The sequence below is a fragment of the Pteropus alecto genome, unplaced genomic scaffold (assembly GCF_000325575.1).
Source record: "Pteropus alecto unplaced genomic scaffold, ASM32557v1 scaffold374, whole genome shotgun sequence".
NCBI lineage: Eukaryota > Metazoa > Chordata > Mammalia > Chiroptera > Pteropodidae > Pteropus > Pteropus alecto.
Window position 1 is genome coordinate 321,406 of NW_006434834.1, and position 19,312 is coordinate 340,717.

The 19,312-nt window shown below is 34.1% G+C and overlaps 1 protein-coding gene and 1 pseudogene across 6 annotated transcripts in view; both read left to right on the forward strand.

The window, feature by feature from the left end:
• The window catches only part of ATRX (ATRX, chromatin remodeler), a 261,938-nt gene that overhangs the window by 103,294 nt on the left and 139,332 nt on the right, over nucleotides 1-19,312 (forward strand). For all 6 annotated transcript variants that reach the window (XM_015588100.2, XM_015588104.2, XM_015588103.2 and 3 more), the window contains one exon: nucleotides 2,849-2,942. In XM_015588100.2, the coding sequence (XP_015443586.1) occupies nucleotides 2,849-2,942 (94 nt within the window). The remainder of the gene's footprint in view (nucleotides 1-2,848; nucleotides 2,943-19,312) is intronic.
• On the forward strand, nucleotides 14,429-14,547 carry LOC112478465 (annotated as a pseudogene).

Here is a 19,312-nt window from a genome sequence, read left to right on the forward strand (position 1 = left end):
TGGGCCAATAAGACAGAGAGGAGATACTGGAGACCCTTGTAAGCCTGTATTTCTCAAACTGGAGTACTTGGCTATGGACTCATGGGTACATCTCTTTGGTGTGTTCATTTTATTTGAGAGGTGGAGGAGAGCATTTTTATATTAAGTAATCATGTGTATAATGAGCAATTAAATGTGAAATTTGCTTAAGAATTTTGGCTAACAAAAAGTTCAAAGAAAATTTTTTGCTTCTTAGGGCCAAATGCTGAAGATTTTACTATCCAACTCCTGGAGGGCTGATTAACTCTTCTTTGCCACTAGGAATAGGAAAGCATTTTTGGAAGTGACTGAGAAGTACAAGGCTCTATAGGTTGGAGAGCCATTGAAAGGTTTTTTTTTAATGTTTTTAATTTTAAAAAGTATTTAATTTTATTTTTTATATCATAACTATTGAGATATGTAAGCTAATTCTTTTTAGTATATTTACAGAAGAGTGCTACCACTTAAAAAAAATTTTTTTAAAGTATACTATACGTACAGAGAAGTATGTGTTTCATAAGTGAATAACTTGATGAGCACATATGGCATCTAGATAAAGGCACAGGATGTTCATTGCTGTCACTCAAGAATCACAACCTCAGTACAACCACTCATTTTTCCCATTGAAAGGTTTTAACCAAGGATGTAATATGATCAGATTAGTTGCCTGTTATTCTGTGAGACTGAAGGCTTTGAATGTGTTTGGAGGATATGGCTGTAGTTGATGCCAAATGGTGGTTGTTGGAGATGAGAGTTGATTTGAATTATACAGGAATCATTAGGCCTTATTAGCTGCTATAAAGAGAAAAGTCTAGGATGACTGTCGGGTCTTTGGAGTTGTTATGGTATATTTTTAATACCACAAAAATAGTTGAGATTGCCCAGTGGAGCTGTAATGTTGAGCAAATGGAGGACAAAGAAAAAAAAATCTTGGAGTCCTGAACATTTAAAGGTCTGTTGAGCAGCAGTTGCCCATTAAAGAGGAGGAGGAAGTTCCTCACCCCCACCTCCCCACATACATACACTTTATATGTCATGGACATTTTATATTAATAAATAGTGGTACATCGTTTTGTGAATGTTTATCATTTCTTTACAGCATGACTAAAAGCTTGTCTTTCAGATTCTATCAAGGAATTGAACTATTTAGCAAGTTACATAACAACATGAATTCCTATGCATCTTCAGTAAAAGGAGAAATATTCATTTTGTCTTTGAGGCTTAGCTTAGGATATAGATTCCTTTAGTAGGCACAATTACATTCAAAATACTTCATTAAAACCCAGGTTTTCTATGACTTATGTTTTTATTGTTCTTTTCTGTGGGTAATTTATAACCCTAGTGGATGTCGTTTATTTGTATAGGAGGGGATAAATTAAAATCCCATTGTATTTGTCTCTAATATGGATTCTGATTGTACTGATTGTTACTATATTTGAAATTGAATGATTTTCTAAATTTTGCATACTAGGAGAAATAAAAATAGAATAGCTTACTTTTTAATTAAGTGCAGCATGTGAGCTTTAATTTTCACCTGAATTTGAAAAGTTATAGAAGTTATTTTGATGAAAATTTCAAAAATGTAATTATTGCCTTTATAATAGATGATATTAAATTTATGTTATTTTTCTTAAGTATGATATTTTAGTTATATAGGACAGTATCCTTATGCTTAAGGGTAAAGTGTAATGATATCTGTACTTAATTTGAAATGGTTCAGTGCGAAAAAGTGTGTGTATATGTACAGAGAGAGATAAAGCAAATGTGGTAAACTGTTAATAAGTGAATTTAGGAGAAGGGATACTTCTCCTTCAAGTTAAATCAAGTTGAATCGTGTCCTATAGGTATTTTATTCTGGAAGTTATAATCCAGTTGTTCATTTTTTTGTTCAAATTATTCAGGTTTAGCTATTGGGAGCTCCTTCAAGTTAAATCATGTGACCCCATCATATTTTGAACACTGCTATACTTTCTGACACCACAAGATAGTCCAGGCTCATCTTGTATTTTCCCTGCTTGGCTTCCTCTGACCAGAAAGATGGGTATTCTCCTGGAGTTTTATATGCCTATGTCATAGTGGCAATTTTGGTGCAGAAAAATAAAATTTTGGAGAGAAAAAAATCGGGAATTCCCCTTATATTCTTGTGAAATGTAAGGCCCAGCGTCTTCTCAGTGCTATGACTAGAAATGGGATTCTGGAATTTTGCTGTCAGCACCCTCTGCAAAGTTTTGGAATTCAGCCTGCCTTCCTCTCTTAAACCAGGAAAGAAAGGAGGGAAAAGAAATTACACTCATAGCCTTAATGCCCCAGTTTTATAGGAATCGTTATTCAAGTTTTGATTTCAGTCTCTAATTTGCCTGCTATCATTTCCTTTTTGGAGTCTTTAGGTCATTTCTTTATGTATTCTGTCCATATTTTTAGTTGTCGTAAATGATAGAGAGTCTATATTCAGCCTTACTTCATCATGGCCAGCCTGCTTTGCTTGTTTTGAATAACCAGAATTCTTTTTATTTTACTTAATTTACCTTTGGTAATTATGGGTACATTTTATTGACAGAAAAATACTCATTTTGTTAATTCATGTACAGTTAATACTTATATTTTAGTGTAGAGCCATAGTTTTATAATCATAATTGGAATACCTTTGAATTTTTTTAATAAATACCATTTGAGTCATTGACTCATTTAATCTATATGATGTAATACCCATTAATATATGTTACAGATATTCTCATAATGCTCTAATTTTTGATGTGAAGTTATTGACAAATTAAGTGAATTGCATTTGTATTGGGAGTATTTAACAAATTAATATATTTTTTTATTCAAGTAAGCAGTGAAGATTCTGAAGATTCTGATTTTCAGGAATCAGGAGTTAGCGAAGAAGTTAGTGAATCTGAAGATGAACAGCGACCTAGAACAAGGTAAATATTATATTGATTTTTTTAGAACTTTTAGAAATTAATCTGAATAACCATGCTTTAAGTTATTTGTAGAAAGGTTGCTGTTACTAAAGTAAAATATTTAATATTTGGTTTGAAACTAATTGTTAAAATTATTAATTTAAAAAGAGTACATATAAATATATGAATGATTTAATTATGGGTTCTAAATGAGGTGGACTTTCAATGTGCAAAAACACTTAAATAATTTTTGGTTTATGGTGGGAAGGTGTAGTGTAGTAGATGAGAGATTGTAGAAAAACTACTTCAATCCAACTTCTGGCTTTACTATTTTCTATTTGTATGAATACTCATCTGTAAAATGGAGGATTACAATGGTACTTATTTTATTGATTATTGTGGTCATTAAGTGAGATGACACATGTAAAGGGTTTTATAATAGTGCTTACTTGGACAATAGTAAGTTCTCCATGAATGCTAATTATTGGTCTTAAGAAGTGCTGCTGGTATTATAGTAATTAAGATGTATTCTCTCAATACACATAGCTCCTGATCTAAATTATTATTTAAAAATTGGCTTCCTTCTTAGCACAGTATTTTAGAATAATACTAACCATTCTAAGAATTATAAAAATTTTTTCCAGAATAATATGATCCTTCTATAATTTATCAAGTGGGAGATCTGTATTTGTGAGTGTTTATATGTATGTCTACATAGATGTCTATGTTTGTAATTTTTAAAACAATTGTAATCTTTGTTTTTAGATTAGTACTTACCAGGTGATGCCTGGAGTATACTAACATGTACTATAGGGAAATATAAAATAACAGCAGTATACAATGATAATTTTTGGAAATTGCGATAGAATTTACATGACACAAAATTCAACATTTTAAAGTGTAGACTACAGTGGTTTTTAGAATATTCACAAAGTTGTGCAACTACTACCATTGTCTAATTTCAGAACATTTCCATCATCCCAGAAATAAACCCTGTACCCAATAGCAGTCAAATCCCCTCTGAGACCAAGGTCCATAAATTGAGTATCTATGTTTTCTTTACTGTATTTTATTGTTTCAGGTCTTATATTCAAGTCTTTAATCTATTTTGAGTTGATTTTTGTATATGCTGTCATATAGCATTCTTTTGCATGTGGCTTCTTAATTTCCCCAACAACATATATTGAAGAGTCTTTCCTTTCTCTGTTGTACATTTTTGACTCCTTTCTGAAAATTAGTTGCCTATATACTTTTGGGTATATTTTTGGGCTCTCAGTTAAATTCCATTCATCTGTGTGTGTTTTTCTGCCAATATCATGCTGTTTTGATTATTGTCACTTATGTAGTTTAATTTGAAGTTGGGGAGTGTGATACCTCCAGCTTTATTATTTTTTCTTAGGATTGCTTTGGTTATTTGGGGTCTTTTGTACTTCTGTACAAATCTGGTAATTTCTTGTTCTATTTCTTTCAAAAATGCCATTGGGATTTTGATGGGAATTGCATTAAATCTGTATATTACTTTGGGTAATAAGGTCATTTTGACTATGTTGATTCTTCCAGTCTGTGAACACAGAATATGTTTTTAATTTCTTTGTATCTTCTTCAATTGCTTTTAATAATATCTACAGTTTTTATTATGTAGATCCCTCACATGCTTTGTTAGGTTTATTTTTAGGTATTTTATTCTTTTGGTTGCAATTGCAAATGGAATTTTTTTTTTTCGTTTTTTTTTTGAAAATTTGTCGTTGGAGTATAGGACCGCTTTTTAAATTTTTGTACATTGATTTTATATCCTGAAACTTTACTGTATTTTTAAAATTATTTCTAAAAGTTTTTTGGTGGAGTCTTTAGGGTATTCTACATATAGGATAATGTTATATGCAAATAGTGAGAATCTTACTTCTTTATTTCCAGTTTGGATGCTTTTTATTTCTTTCTCTCAACTGGTTGCTCTGGCTATTACTTCTATTACCATGTTGAAAATCAGTGGTGAGAGGGTCCATCTTTGTCTTGTTTCTGATCTTAGAGGAAAAGCTTTCAGTTTTTTACTATTGGGTATGCTGTTAACTAAGGGTTTGTCATATATGGCCTTATTATGTTGAGGTATTTTCCTCGTATAATGATTTTACTGAGTATTTTAATCATAAATGGATGTTGTGTGTCGTCAAAGCTTTTTCTGCATCTATTGATATGATCACATGATTTTTATTTTGTTATGTGGTGTATCACATTGATTAATTTGCATATGTTGAACCACTCTTGCACCTCTGGAATGAACCCTAAGTGATAGTGAAGTATTATTTTGAATGTATTGTTGTATTTGATTTGTTAGTGTTTTATTTAGAATTTTTGCATCTAAACTCATCAGGTACATTGTTCTGTAATTTTCTTTTTTTGTGTTCTTGCTGGGTTTTATCGTGGTAATGTTGGCCTCATTGAACGAGTTGGGAAGTATTGCCCTTTCTTCAATTTTTTGGAAGAGTTTGAGAAGGATAGGGTTAAATCTTCTTTGGATGTTTGGTTGAATTCACTAGTGAAGCCATCTGATCCTGGACTTTTACTTTTGGGGCGGTTTTTGATGACTTTCAATTTCTTTACTATTGATCAGTCTATTTAGGTTTTCCAGTTCTTCATGTTTCAGTCCAGGAAGGTTATATATTTCTAAGAATTTGTCCATTTTTTCTAGGTTTTCAAATTTGGTGGTGTATAGCCTTTCATTGTATTATGTATAAACCTTTGTATTTCCATGGTGTTCATTGTAACTTCTCTTTCCTAATTTTATTTGAGTCTTATTCTCTTGTTTCCTTAGTCTAGCCATAGGTGGGTCAATTTTATTTATCTTTTCAAAGAATCAGCTCTTCGTTGCATTATTTTTCCTGTTTTTTTGTTCTGTATTCTAATTTTGCTCTAATTTTGATTATTTTCTTCAGTTGACTTTGGGCTTTGTTTCTACTTTTTTTTCTAGTTCTTAAGGTACATTTTTAAGTTGTTTGTTTGAGATTTTTCTTGTTTCTTGAGGTAGGCCTGTAATATAAACTTCCCTCTTATTACCACTTTTGCTATATCTCAAAAAATTGATATGTTGTATTGTCATTCTCATTTGTTTCTATGTATCTTTTGATCTCATCTTTTATTTCTTCTTTGATCCACTCATTCTTTAGTAGCATGTTGTTTAATCTCCACATATTTGTGGTTTTTCCCACTTTCTTTTTTCAGTTGATATCCAGATTCAAGGCATTTTGGTTGGAGAATATGCTTAATCTTCTTAAATTTGTTGGGGTTAGTTTTGTGCCCCAAAATATGGTCTTTCCTTGAGAATATTCCATGTGCACTAGAGAAGAATGTATATTCTGGTGTTCTGGGATGAAAAGCTCCGTGAATATTGATTATATGAATTTGATTTAATGTGTATTTTAAGGGCAGTATTTCCTTATTGACTTTCTTTTCTGTTCATTGCTGTTAGTGGGGTATTGAAGTCCCCTACTGTAATTGTATTTTTGTCAGTTTCTCCCATTAGGTTTTTTAGTAATTGCTTTATATGTTTCATGCTCCCAGTTTGGGTGCATATATATTGATAAGTGTTATGTCTTCTTGATGCATCATCCTTTTATCACTATAAAATGTCCATTTTTGCCTTGTTACCTTTTTTATCTTGACATTTATTTTGTCTGATTAAAGTCTGCTGCACCCACTTTTCTCTGGATGCCATTTGCTTGAAGTATCATCTTCTACTCCGTCACTTTGAGCCTATGTTTGTGTGTGGAGCTGAGACAACACATACTGCAGACAACACATAGTTAGTTTCTTGCTTTTTAATCCATCCCTGTGCTCTGTGCCTTTTGATTGGTGAGTTCAATCCATTTACATTTAGGGCGATTTTTGAAATATGAGGTCTTCCTATAGCCATTTTATCTTTTGCTTTCTGGTAGCTTGGTGTTTCCATTGTTTCTTTACTCTTGTATTTCTGTTTGTTATTTTAAATTGGTGGTGTTAAGAAATAAAAATGAATTGGTAGTGTTTTGTGGATTTTCCCTCTTTTCTCTCATGTTTTATGCTGTGTGTCTCAGTTCTAGATTTATGGAGTGTGGTTACCTTTAAATTTATCTTTTGTTTTCTGCTTATTTTCTATCTCCATTGATTTTCTTCCTTTGTGTTTATGTCTGCTATTTTAGTTAGGTGTTTTTTTTTATGACTTGTTCCCTCCATTTCCTCTTTTCTATGTTACATATCTCAGTTCTAGATTATTGTTTTGTAGTTACCATTAAGCTTACGTAAAAAAAGGTTAATATGTTATAGTAGTCCTTCTTCTTCTGATTGCATCTTATCTCCATTTACCTGTGCGAGGTCAGTCCTTTCCATCTACCTTTTTATGTTTTTAGTGTCACAAATTATTTCTTTTTATGCTGTGCATTAATTTCCATGTTGCAAATGTGTAGGCTTTTTATAAAAAATGCTTTTATCCTCTTTAACTTTTATGTTATGATTAGGTGTTTAATATCCTATAGTGAAACAGAGTTATAATTTCCTGCTTCTGTCTCTTTGCCTACTTACAGTTCCATATCCTTTTGCTTTTTGTTTCAGGTAGAAGAGCTCCTTTCAATATTTCTTTGTAATGTAGGTCTTGTGGTGTTAAATTCCCTCAGCTTTTGCTTGTCTGTAAAGCCTTTTTTCCTCCTTCATATCTAAGGGATAACTTTTCTAGACATATTATTCTTGGCTATTGATTTCTCTCATTTAATATTTTGGGTATTTGGTTCCACTCCCTCCTAGCTTTAAAGTTTCTGTTGAGAAATCTAATGATAATCTAATGGAGTTTTCTTTATAGGTTAGCCTTTTTTGCTTGGCCGCCTTGAGAAATCTTTCGTTGTCATTAACTTTTGACAGTTTTAAAATAATTATCTTGGAGAAGATCTTTTTGCACTGAGATATAATTCGTTCTGTTAGCTTCTTGGATTCGAGGTTCCAGCTTTGCCATAGGTTTGGGAAGTTCTCATCAATGAATTCTTTGAATAGATTCTCTGTTCCCTTCTCCCTCTCTTCTTCAATGAGATGTCCATTATTATGTTGCTCTTTCTAATGGAGTCAGATAGTTTTCAGAGTTTGTTCATTTTTTAACTCTCAAATCTCTCCCTTCTTCCACCTGAGTCATTTCTAGATTTGTAACTTCAGAGTTACTAATTCTCTCTTCTGTCTGCTCTGCTCTGTTTCCTGAGCTAATTCATTCTTCATCTCATTTATTGAGTTATTCAGCTACAGAATTTCTTTGGTTCTTTTTTATAGTTTCATTCTCTGGTAAAGTATACCTTTTTTTTTCTTTGTGAATTTTATTCCTGAGCTTATTGAACTGCCTTTCTGAGTTTTCTTGTACCTCATCGAGGTTTTTTCAGAACTGCAATCTTCAATTCTCTCATTTAAATTACATTTTCCATGTCTTTAGTTTGTTTTCTGGAGAATTCATTTCCATTCTGAGCAACCTTGTTACCTTGATTATTCATGGTACTTGATTGGTTATTTCTATTCCTGGGCATTTGAGATACTGAAATCTTCTTTTCTAGGTACTGTTTTGCTTTTAACAATTTCCTACTTGGTTGATAAGTAGAAGTCTGTTATTCGTTTTCCAGTAGATGGTGTTATAGCACAAGTTTTTGTTAAATCTGTACTCCATGGACTTTTGGGATCTCCGTGCAGCAGTATTTCCTCAGAGATGGAAAATAGTTGTGATGTTGAGCATCTTTTCATGTGCTTTTATGTTCTCTGAGTTAGAAGAGGTAGAATTCTGTCCATCTGGCAGCCTCCAAACAAGTCAGAATGTTGCAAACGAGTTCTGCTCTTTTCTTTATTCCTGCAGGAGCAGCTGGGCATTGGACAGCTCCTTCCTGACCTTGTTGAAGTGATCAGGGAAGGGGGTAGGACAAGTGTGAGCAGAAATGCTATGAAATTTCTTCCATTTTAAATGTGACTCTTATTTACATGTTCATGTGGTTGCTGCAGTTTTTTAAGTGGTTTCTGAGTTCTCACAAAGTTACTTTTTGTCATATGTTGTTTATTTTGTTTTTGTGTGGGAGAACAGAAGCCTGGAGCTTCCTAGTCTGTCATCTTCTTGAAGTCACCAGGTATTTCATTACTTTTAATGGGTGAATAATATTCCATTGTATGGATAATACTACATTTTGTTTTTCTAGTCATCTGTTGATGGACATTTGGGTTGTTTCCACTTTCCAGCTATTATGAATATTGCTGCTATGAATATTTGTGTATAATTTTTACATGATAGTGTTTTCATATTCATTTCATAGGATTATTCCTGCGAATGAAATTGTTGGTTCATATGGTGGTAGCATTATGCCTTAACTTTCTAAGTAACTGCCCTGTTGTTTTCCATAGTTGCTCATCATTTTACATTCACACAAGCAATGCACGAGGGTTCAAATTTCTCTACATTTTCACCAACTTTTATCATTTTTGTTCTTTTGATTATAGCCAACCTAGTGGGTGTGTGGTGGCATCTCTTGATTTTGATTTTCTACTCCCAGATGATTAATGATGTTGAGCATTTTTCATGTTCTTACTGTTAATTTGCATATCTTCTTTTGAGAAACATCTGTTAAAATTCTCTTTCCAGTTTTTAATTGGATTGTCTTTTTATTGTTGATTTGTAATAGTCTTTTAGGTAGTCAGGATACAAGACCCATATCTGATGTATGATTTGCAAACATTTTCTCCCATTCTGTGGGTTATCTTTTTTACTTCATTGACAGTATCCATTCATATACAAGAGTTTTTAATTTTGATGAAGTCCAATTTATCTGTTTTTTTTTTTCCTTTGGTTACTTGTGTGTTTGGTGTCATTTCTGCGAATTTATTGCCTAATTTAGGCTTACAAAGATTTATGATTGTGTTTTCTTTAACAAGTTTTATACTTCTAGCTCTTACATCAAGGAATTTGATCCTCTTTTCCTTTATAACCTATATGAAATTTTATTTGAATAGACTTCTAGTTTTATATGTTTAGGTGGTTTTTAATATTTTCTACCTAAATACTGTTGTAAAAATATTTGTAAGAGTGATGTCAGAAAGATGGCAGCATGAGGGATTTTCCCTAATTGCTCCCCTTGAAATAAAAATGAGTCGAACACCTATAATTCAACAAATAACTCCCACTGTGTACACAAGCACATCTGAGAGATCTGCACACAAGAGCATCTGAAAATGGGCCAATCATGGGCATCAGGGACATGGATTAGGAGAGAGGAATAAAGGAGCTGTGATACTCAGCCAGAGCTCTCTGCAGAATGAGGGCGAGGGGAGAATTACACAATGGTTTCTTGATTCTTTGAAACTCTCAACCATCCTGCCTGAGTGATCAGCATATTCCACACAGTGGAGCCCAGTGATCAGGACAGACAGCAGGGCAGAGACTGAGTACAGAGATGTGACAGTTATCATAGCAACCACCATTGCCAGGCGGGAGACTGAGTCACAGAGCCTGGCTTCTTCCTCTGCCATCTCAGGGTGTGCCTTCCCAGAGCAAGCACCAAGCCCCAGGACGATTTCTACAACCAGTACTGAAACATACACTGCAGCCTGTACCAGACACAGGGGTGATGATATAGAGGAAAGACAGCTGAAACCTGAGGGACAGGGTTACTGGAAGGGAAAAAGCCACACAAACCTTTGGCCTCTCCCAATCCACTCCACCCCCACCCAGCCAGGCTGAATTGGAAGGAAGTAGCAGAGTATTGCATCAGACTGTTGGGGCTGTACTGGGACTTATGGCTTTTTCAGAGGCTCGGACCCCCATCACCCATTACATCCCACGGGGGTGGAGCCTAGTGACCAAGGCAGCCTGTTCACAGAGGTGGCACCCAGCCCCGTAGAGAATAAAGGTCATTTTTAACCTTAAAGCAGATCCACCTATTGGATATCAAAAGAGAAACCTCTTGTTATCAACCTGCTGAAGAGGGATCACTATATAATAAATTTTATTTTTTTTAAAAAAAGCAGAGTATATTGCCATTAATGCCCAGGTAGAGAAATAGTCCATCAAACACCATGAACAAATAAGGTGAAAAGGCTGCTCAGAAAGAATGTGAAACATCTCCAGAAAATAGGCTTCAAGATAAAGAAATATGGGATATAAATGACAGAATTCAAGAATGCACTTTTGAGAAAACTCAATGAGATGCAAGAAAAATTCTGACAAACAGTTCAGTGAGCTAAGAAACAAAATCAGTGAACAACAGGAATATTTTACTAAGGAGATTGAAACTCTAAAAAGAACCAAATAGTACTTCTGAAGATGAAGAATTCATTAAAAGAGATGAAGATTGAAATAGCAAGCTTAAAAATAGAGTTGACCAGATAGAGGAAAGAATTAGTGATATTGAAGACATAAACCTGGAAATGGCACAGATGGAAGAAAGAGACTTGAGAGTGAAAGAAATGGAAAGAACTATCTGACATTATCAGGAAAAGCAACAAAAGAATAATGGGTATACCAGAGGGAGAAGAGAAAGAGGTCAACAGAGAGCCTATTCAAATAGTCGATGAGACGTTCCCAAAACTATGGAAAGAGTTGGATCTCAAATCCAAGAAGCAAAGAGAACACCCAATTATCTCAACTCAAAAAGGCCTTCTCCAAGACACATTACATTAAAATTGTCAAAGATTAATGACAAAGACTTCTCAAGGCATCAAGGAAAAGAAAATAGTAACTTGTAAAGGAAAACCCATTAGACTTCTCAGTACAAACCTTACAAGCAAAGAAGAAATGGAACAAAATATTCAAACTATTGAGAGAAATAAATTACCAGCCAAGAATAATACATCCAGCAAAGCTACCTTTTAGATATGAAGAAGAAATAAAGACCTTTGCAGACATACAAAAGCTGAGGGAATTTTCCACCACAAGGTCTGCATTATAGGAAATACTGACAGGGGTCATTCTACCTGTAACAGAAGGACATAAAATACATAACTATGAGTAAGAAGACTAACAGAAGACAGAAGCAGGAAGGCTCAACTTTATTAAAAACAGGATGTGAAAAGCTTAAATATTACATGATAGGTAAAGTCTCCCCCCCCCCGCAAAAAAATACCCACTCTAAACAGAGAAGAAGATAACAGCTACTGCAACGTAGAAATGAAAGTTCAGCATATATAGTGATATTGTGAAACAACAAATAGGAAGGAGAGGGAGTAAAGATCCAAATTCACAAAGGGGAAAGGAAATAAGGTACACACAGAGGAAAATGGACTACTCTCTCTATATAACTCTCCTTGACATAAATTTAATGGTAACCACACTCCATAAATCCAGAACTGAGACACATAGCACCAAACAAGATGGAACAAAGGGAAAATCAACAAACCACCACCAATTTAAGATAACAGAAACGCAAAGGACAAAGAAACAATGGAGAAACCATGCTATGAGAAAACAAAAGATAAAATGGCTATAGGAAAACCTCATATTTCAGTAATCATCCTAAATGTAAATGGACTGAGCTCACCAATGAAAAGGCACAGAGTTGAAGATTGGATCAAAAAGTAAAACCGAACCATATGCTGCTTCCAGGAGACACATCTCAGTTCCAAAAACAAATATAGACTCAAAGCAAAAGAGTGGAAAATGATATGTTAAGCAAATGGCATTCAGAGGAAAGCGGGAGTAGCAGGACTAATATCAGATGAAACAGACTTCAAAATAAAAAAGGTAAAGAAAGTTACTGAGGGACTCTTCATAATGATAAAGGGAATCATGCACCAAAAAGACATAACACTTATCAATAACTATGCTCCCAATCAGGGAGCCCCGAAATATGTAAAGCAATTACTAACAGAACTAAAGGGAGAAACAAACCAAAACACTATCGTAGTATGGGACCTAAATACTCCACTGTCAGATATGGGCAGATCATCCAAAGAGAAAATCAATAAGGAAATAACATGCTGAAATGACACATTAGACAAACTGGACAAATTGACATTTACAGAGCCTTCCATCCCAAAACAGCTGCTTCTCTAGTGCACATGGAATATTTTAAGGATAGGCCATATATTGGGACAGAAAAGAAATTTAGGATGATTGAAATCATACCAACCATATTCTCTGACCATAATGCTTTTATACTGAAGATGAACTATAAAAAGAAAGTGTGAAGAACCACAAATACGTGGAGATTAAACAACATGCTACGGATGTATGACCGGGTCATAGAAGGAATAAAAAAGAATATCAAGAGATACATAGAAACAATGAAAGCACAACATACCAACACTTTTGGGACACAGCAAAAGCAGTAATAAGAGGAAAGTTCATATCATTACAGGCCTATCCCCCAAAACAAGAACGAGCCCAAATAAACAACCTAACGCTTCATCTTCAAAACTAGAAAAGGAAGAACAAATGAAGCCTAAAGTCGACAGAAGGAAAGAAATAATCAAAATTAGAGAAGAAATAAATGAAATTGAAAACGAAAAAATAATAGAAAAAAGAAATACAACAAGGAGCTGGTTCTTTGAGAAGGTTAATAAAATTGACAACTCCCTGGCTAGACTCACTAAAGAAAAAAGAGAAAGGACACAAACAAAATCAGGGATGAAAGAGGGGAAATTATGACATACACCACAGGAATACAAAGGATCATACAAGAATAGTATAAAAAGTATATAATAACAAATTTAATAACCTAGAAGAAATGGACGAGTAATTAGGAAAATACCTTAATCAGATATTTTTCTAGACTTAATCAAGAAGATCTGGAAGATCTAAATAGACTGATCAGCAGTATGGAAATTGAACCGATCATCAAAAACCTACCAAAAAGTAAAAGTTCAGGACCAGATGACTTCACCAGTGAATTCTGTCAAACATTCCAAGAAGATTTAATACCTATTCTCCTCAAACTTTTCCAAAAAATCGAAGAGGAGGCAATACTTCCCAACACAATTTATGAGGCCAATATTACTCTGATACCAAAACTTCATAAAGAGAACACAAAAAAAGAAGACTACAGACCAATATCTCTTTTGAACACAGATGCAAAAATCCTAAGATATTAGTGAACTGAATACAGCAACATATTAAAAAGATTATACACCACGATCAAGTGGACTTCACTCCAGGGGCACAGGGATGGTTCAGATATGCAAATTGATTAACGTGATAGACCATGTAAACAAATTAAAAAATAAGAATCATGTGATGATATCAATAGATGCAGAAAAGCCTTCAACAAGATACAGCATCTATTTATGATCAAAATACTTAACAAAATCGGTATAAAAGGAAAAAAAGTACCTCAACATAATAAAGGCCATATATGACAAACCCTCAGCCAACATTATGATGAAAAACTAAAAACCTTCCCTCTGAGATCAGGAACAAGACAAGGCTGTCCACTATCGCCACTGTTATTCAATATAACATTGGAGTTCCTAGTGAGTGCAATTAGGCAAGAGAAAGAAATAAAAGGCATCCAAATAGGGAATAAAGAAGTCAAATTGTCTATGGCCATGCTACACTGAACAAGCCAGATTCCAAATGATCTCGGAAGCTAAGCAGGGTCGGGCCTGTTTAGTACTTGGATGGGAGACCACCTAGGAAGACCAGGTGCTGTAGATGTGAAAAATAAAAAAAATAAGTATTGTAAGCTGACAAGGTCCTTGCAGACTGTGAGGTCAAAGATTGCCTCGCCTAAAAAATTAAAAAAAAAAAAAAGTAAAAAATAAAAAGTTAAATTGTCACTTTTTGCAGATGACGTTGTTCTCTATAGAGAAAACCCTAAAGACACTATGCAAAAACTACTAGAAATAATAAAAAGATAGTAAAATTTCAGGATACAAAATAAATGTACAAATATTTATAATTTTAAGAAAAATGAAAAATCAATCCAGTTAAAACAAAAAGAATAAAATTGCTAGGAATAAACCTAATGAAGCATGTGAAGGACCTATACACTGAAAACATTGTAAAAGAAGTTGAAGAAGACAGAAAGAAATGGAAAGATATTCTGTGTTTATGGATTGGACGAATCGACATAGTTAAAATGACCTTATTGATTAAAGCATTATACTGATTTAATGCAGTCCCTATCAAAGTCCCAATGGAATTTTTTAAAGAAATGGAAAAAAAAAATCAAATTTGTATGGAAGCACAAAAGACCCTGAATAGCCAAAGTAATCCTGACGAAAAAGAACAAGCCTGGTGGTATTTCTCTGTTTGACTTTAAATTATACTACGATGTTGCAATAATCAGAATAGCATTGTTTTGGCAGAGAAACAGAGACACAGACCAATAGAACAGATTTGAGAGGCTGGAAGTAAACTCCTGTGTATATGGGTAAATAATTTTCGACAAAGGAATCAAAAATACACAATGGAGAAGGGAAAGTCTCTTCAATAAATAGTCCTGGGAAAATTGGTAAGCCACTTGCAAAAGAGTAAAACTAGAATTCTGTCTATCACCACACACCAAAATTAACACAAAATGGATTAAGGACCTGAATATAAGACTTGAAACAATAAATTTCCTAGAAGAAAATATAGGTACAAAACTCATGGACCTTGGACTTAGGGAGGATATATGAATGTGTCCTCAAAGGCAATGGGAAGTAAAAGTGAAACTAAGTGAATGGGACTATATAAAACTAAAAAGCTTTTGCACAGCAGAAGAAACCATCAACAAGGCAAAGAAGCAACCATTTGAATGGGAAAATATATTTGCCAACAACACCTTCAATAAGGGCCTAATATCCAAAATATATAAGGAAATCATACAACTGAACAATGAAAAAATGAACTATTCTATTAAACAGGCAGAGGACCTGAACAGACACTTCTCCCAAGAGGAGATCCAAATGGCCAACAGACATATGAAAAGATGCTCAATTTCACTAGCTATTAGGGAAATGCAAATCAAAACCACAGTGAGATACCACCGCACCCCTGTTATAATGGCTATCATCCGCAGTAGAAGTCATAACAATTGTTGGAGAGGTTGTGGAGGAAAAGGAACTGTCATACACTACTGTTGAGACTGTAAATTGGTACAACCACTATGGAAAACAGTATGGAGTTTCCTCAAAAAAGTAAGAATTGATCTGCCATTTGATACAGCAATCCCTCTACTGGGAATTTACTTCAAAGACTTGAAAACCCATATTCGAAAAGATATTTGCACACCGATGTTCATTGCAGCATTATGCACAGTGGCCAGGATATGGAAAGAACCAAAGTGTCCACGATAGATGATTGGCTAAAGCAGCTGTGGTACATATATACAGTGGAATATTACTTAGCCACAAGAAGAGATGAAATACTGCCATTTGTGACAGCGTGGATGGACCTCGAGACAATCATGCTAAGCGAAATAAGCCTGACAGGAAAAGTTGAAAATCTTATGAGGTAGACAAAGTAAAGGGGGTAGGTTGACGGTGAAGTGGGTAAAGGGGATCAAATATAGGAGTGTAGCAGAGGGTGAAGTGGGCAAAGTGGATCAAATATATGGTAGCTGAACGAAACTGGACTTTGGGTGGTAAACAAACAATAGAATATACAGATGTCAAATTATAATGTACACCTGATGATTATATAATTGTATTAACCAATGTTACCCTAATAAACTTAATAATAAAAAGAACTCAGAAGGAAGAAGAGAGAAAGCAAAAAATGAAAAAGGATGAAGAAGAAATACAACTAGCTGATACCATGAGGAGAGGAAACAGAAGAAAAATGGGAATTCTCGAAGGAGAGGAGAAGAATCAGGGATTAGAAAGCATTTTCAGACAAATAGTTGACGAGAATTTCCCAAATCTAAGGACAGAGCTGGAGCTTGGAATTCAAGAATTCAATGGAACACCCAATTATCTCAACCCAAAAAGGCCTTCACCAAGACACATTATATTAAAATTGTCAAAAATCAATGAAAAAGCAGATTTCTCAGGACAGCCAGGGAAAAGAATGTGGTAACCTATAAAGGAATACCTACTAAATTATCATCAGATTCTCAGCACAAACCTCCCCGGCCATAAACAAGTTGAATCAAATATTCAAACTATTAAATGAAAGGAACTATCAGTCAGGTATAATGTATCCAGCTAAGCTCTCCTTTAGATATGAAGGAGAAATAAAGGCCTTCCCAGACATACAGAAATCGACGGAGTTCTCTACTACAAGGCCTGCACTATAGGAATACTGAAAAAGGTCAGCTCGCCTAAAACAAAATGACAAAAAAATACATAATTACGAGTAAGGTGACTAGCAGGCAGGTGGAAACAGAGGAGTGCACCTTTAATGAGAAACAGGGCATTATAAGCTTAAACATTATGAAGAGATTTGCTTTAGCAAGATATTTATGAACGTACAGCATACATAAGGACAAATTAAGACAGCAATGACTGAAAAGGGAATGATTCAAAATCCAAATTTGCAAAGAGGAGTGGAGATAAGGCACAGGCAAAAGAAAGGGATGACTGTATATATAACTATCCTTTATATATGCGTAATGGTAACCACAGGCCAAATATTCAGAACCGAAGTATACATCATGAAATAAGAAGGACAAGAGGGAAAATCCACAATAGCTAACCAAAATAAAGAAAAAAGAAACACAAGGACAAGGAAGCAATGGAAACATTGAGCTATCAGAAAGCAAAAGATAAAATGGGTATAAGGAAACCTCATATTTCAATAATCACACAAAATGTAAATGGACTGAACTCACGGAGAAAAAGGCACAATGTTGCAGATTGGATCAAAAAACAAAATCCAACCATATCCTGCCTTCAGGAGACACATCTCAGTTCCAAAGACAAATATAAACTCAAAGTGAAAGGGTGGAAAATGATATTTCAGTCAAATGACATTCAGAGAAAAGCAGGACTAGTGGTCCTAATACCAGACAAAATAGACTTCAGAATTAAAAATGTAAAGAAAGATACTGAAGGACACTTAATAACAATAAAGGGAATCATGCACCAAGAACAATAACACTTATTAATATCTGTGTTCCCAGTCAGATAGCACTGAAATATGTAAAGCAATTATTAACAGAACTAAAGGGAGAAACAGACCAAAACACTATCATATCAGGGGAACTAAATACCCCACCATCAGATTTGAACAGATCATCCAGAAAGAAAATCAATAACAAATAACATTCTTAAATGATACATTAGACCAGCTGGACATAATTGATATTCTCTAGTGCAAATGGAACATTCTCAAGGATTTATCACATACTAGGACATAGAGATAGCCTCAACAAATATAAGACTTTTCAAATCATACTAACCAAATTCTCTGATCATAATGCTTTGAAACTAGAGATCAGCTGTAAAAAGAAAGTGGAGATAACCACAAATACATGGAGATTAAACAACATACTTCTAAAGAATAACTGGATCAGTGAAGAAAAAGAAGAGAGATCAAGAAATACATATAAACGAATGATAATGATAGTACAATGTATCACAATATGTACAATAGTACAATATAAAACTTTTGGGGCACAGCAAAAGTGATCATAAGAGGAAAGTTCATATCATTACAGGCTTACCTCCAAAAACAAGAGCGAGTCCATGTAAACAACCTAACACTTCATCTTAAAAAACTAGAAAAGGGAGAACAAATGAAACCTAAAGTCAGCAGAAGGAAAGAAATAATCAAAACTAGAGAACTAGAGCAGAAATAAAAGAAATTGAACACACAAAAAAAATAATAGAAAAAATAAATGCAACAAAGAGCTGGTTCCTTGAGAAGGTTAATAAAATTGACAAACCCCTGGCTAGACTCACTAAAGAAAAAGAGAAAGGACACAAATACACAAAATCAGGGATGAAAGAGAAGAAATTACAACGGACACTGCAAAAATACAAAGGATAATACAAGAATACCATGAAAAAGTATTTAACACTTAATTTAGTAACCTAGAAGAAATGGACCAGTACGTAGAAAAATACAATTTTCCTAGACTGAATCAAAAAGATCTAGAAAATCTAAATAAACTGATCGGCAACATGGAAATTGAAACAATCATCAAAAACCTCCCCAAAAGTAAAAGTCCAGGACCAGATAGATTCACCAGTAAATTCTACAAAACATTCAAAGATTTAATACCTATTCTCCTCAAATTTTCCAAAAAAATCAAAGAGGAGGCAATATTTCCCAACTCATTTTATGAGGACAATATTACCCTGATATCAAAAGCTGGTAAAAATAACACACAAAAAAAGAAAAATATAGACCAATCTCTCTCATGAACACAGATGCAAAAATGCTAAATAAAATACTAGCGAATCGAATACAGCAACATATTTAAAAGATTATACAGCATGATCAAGTAGGCTTCATCCCAGGGGCACAGGGTTGGTACAACATACACAAATCG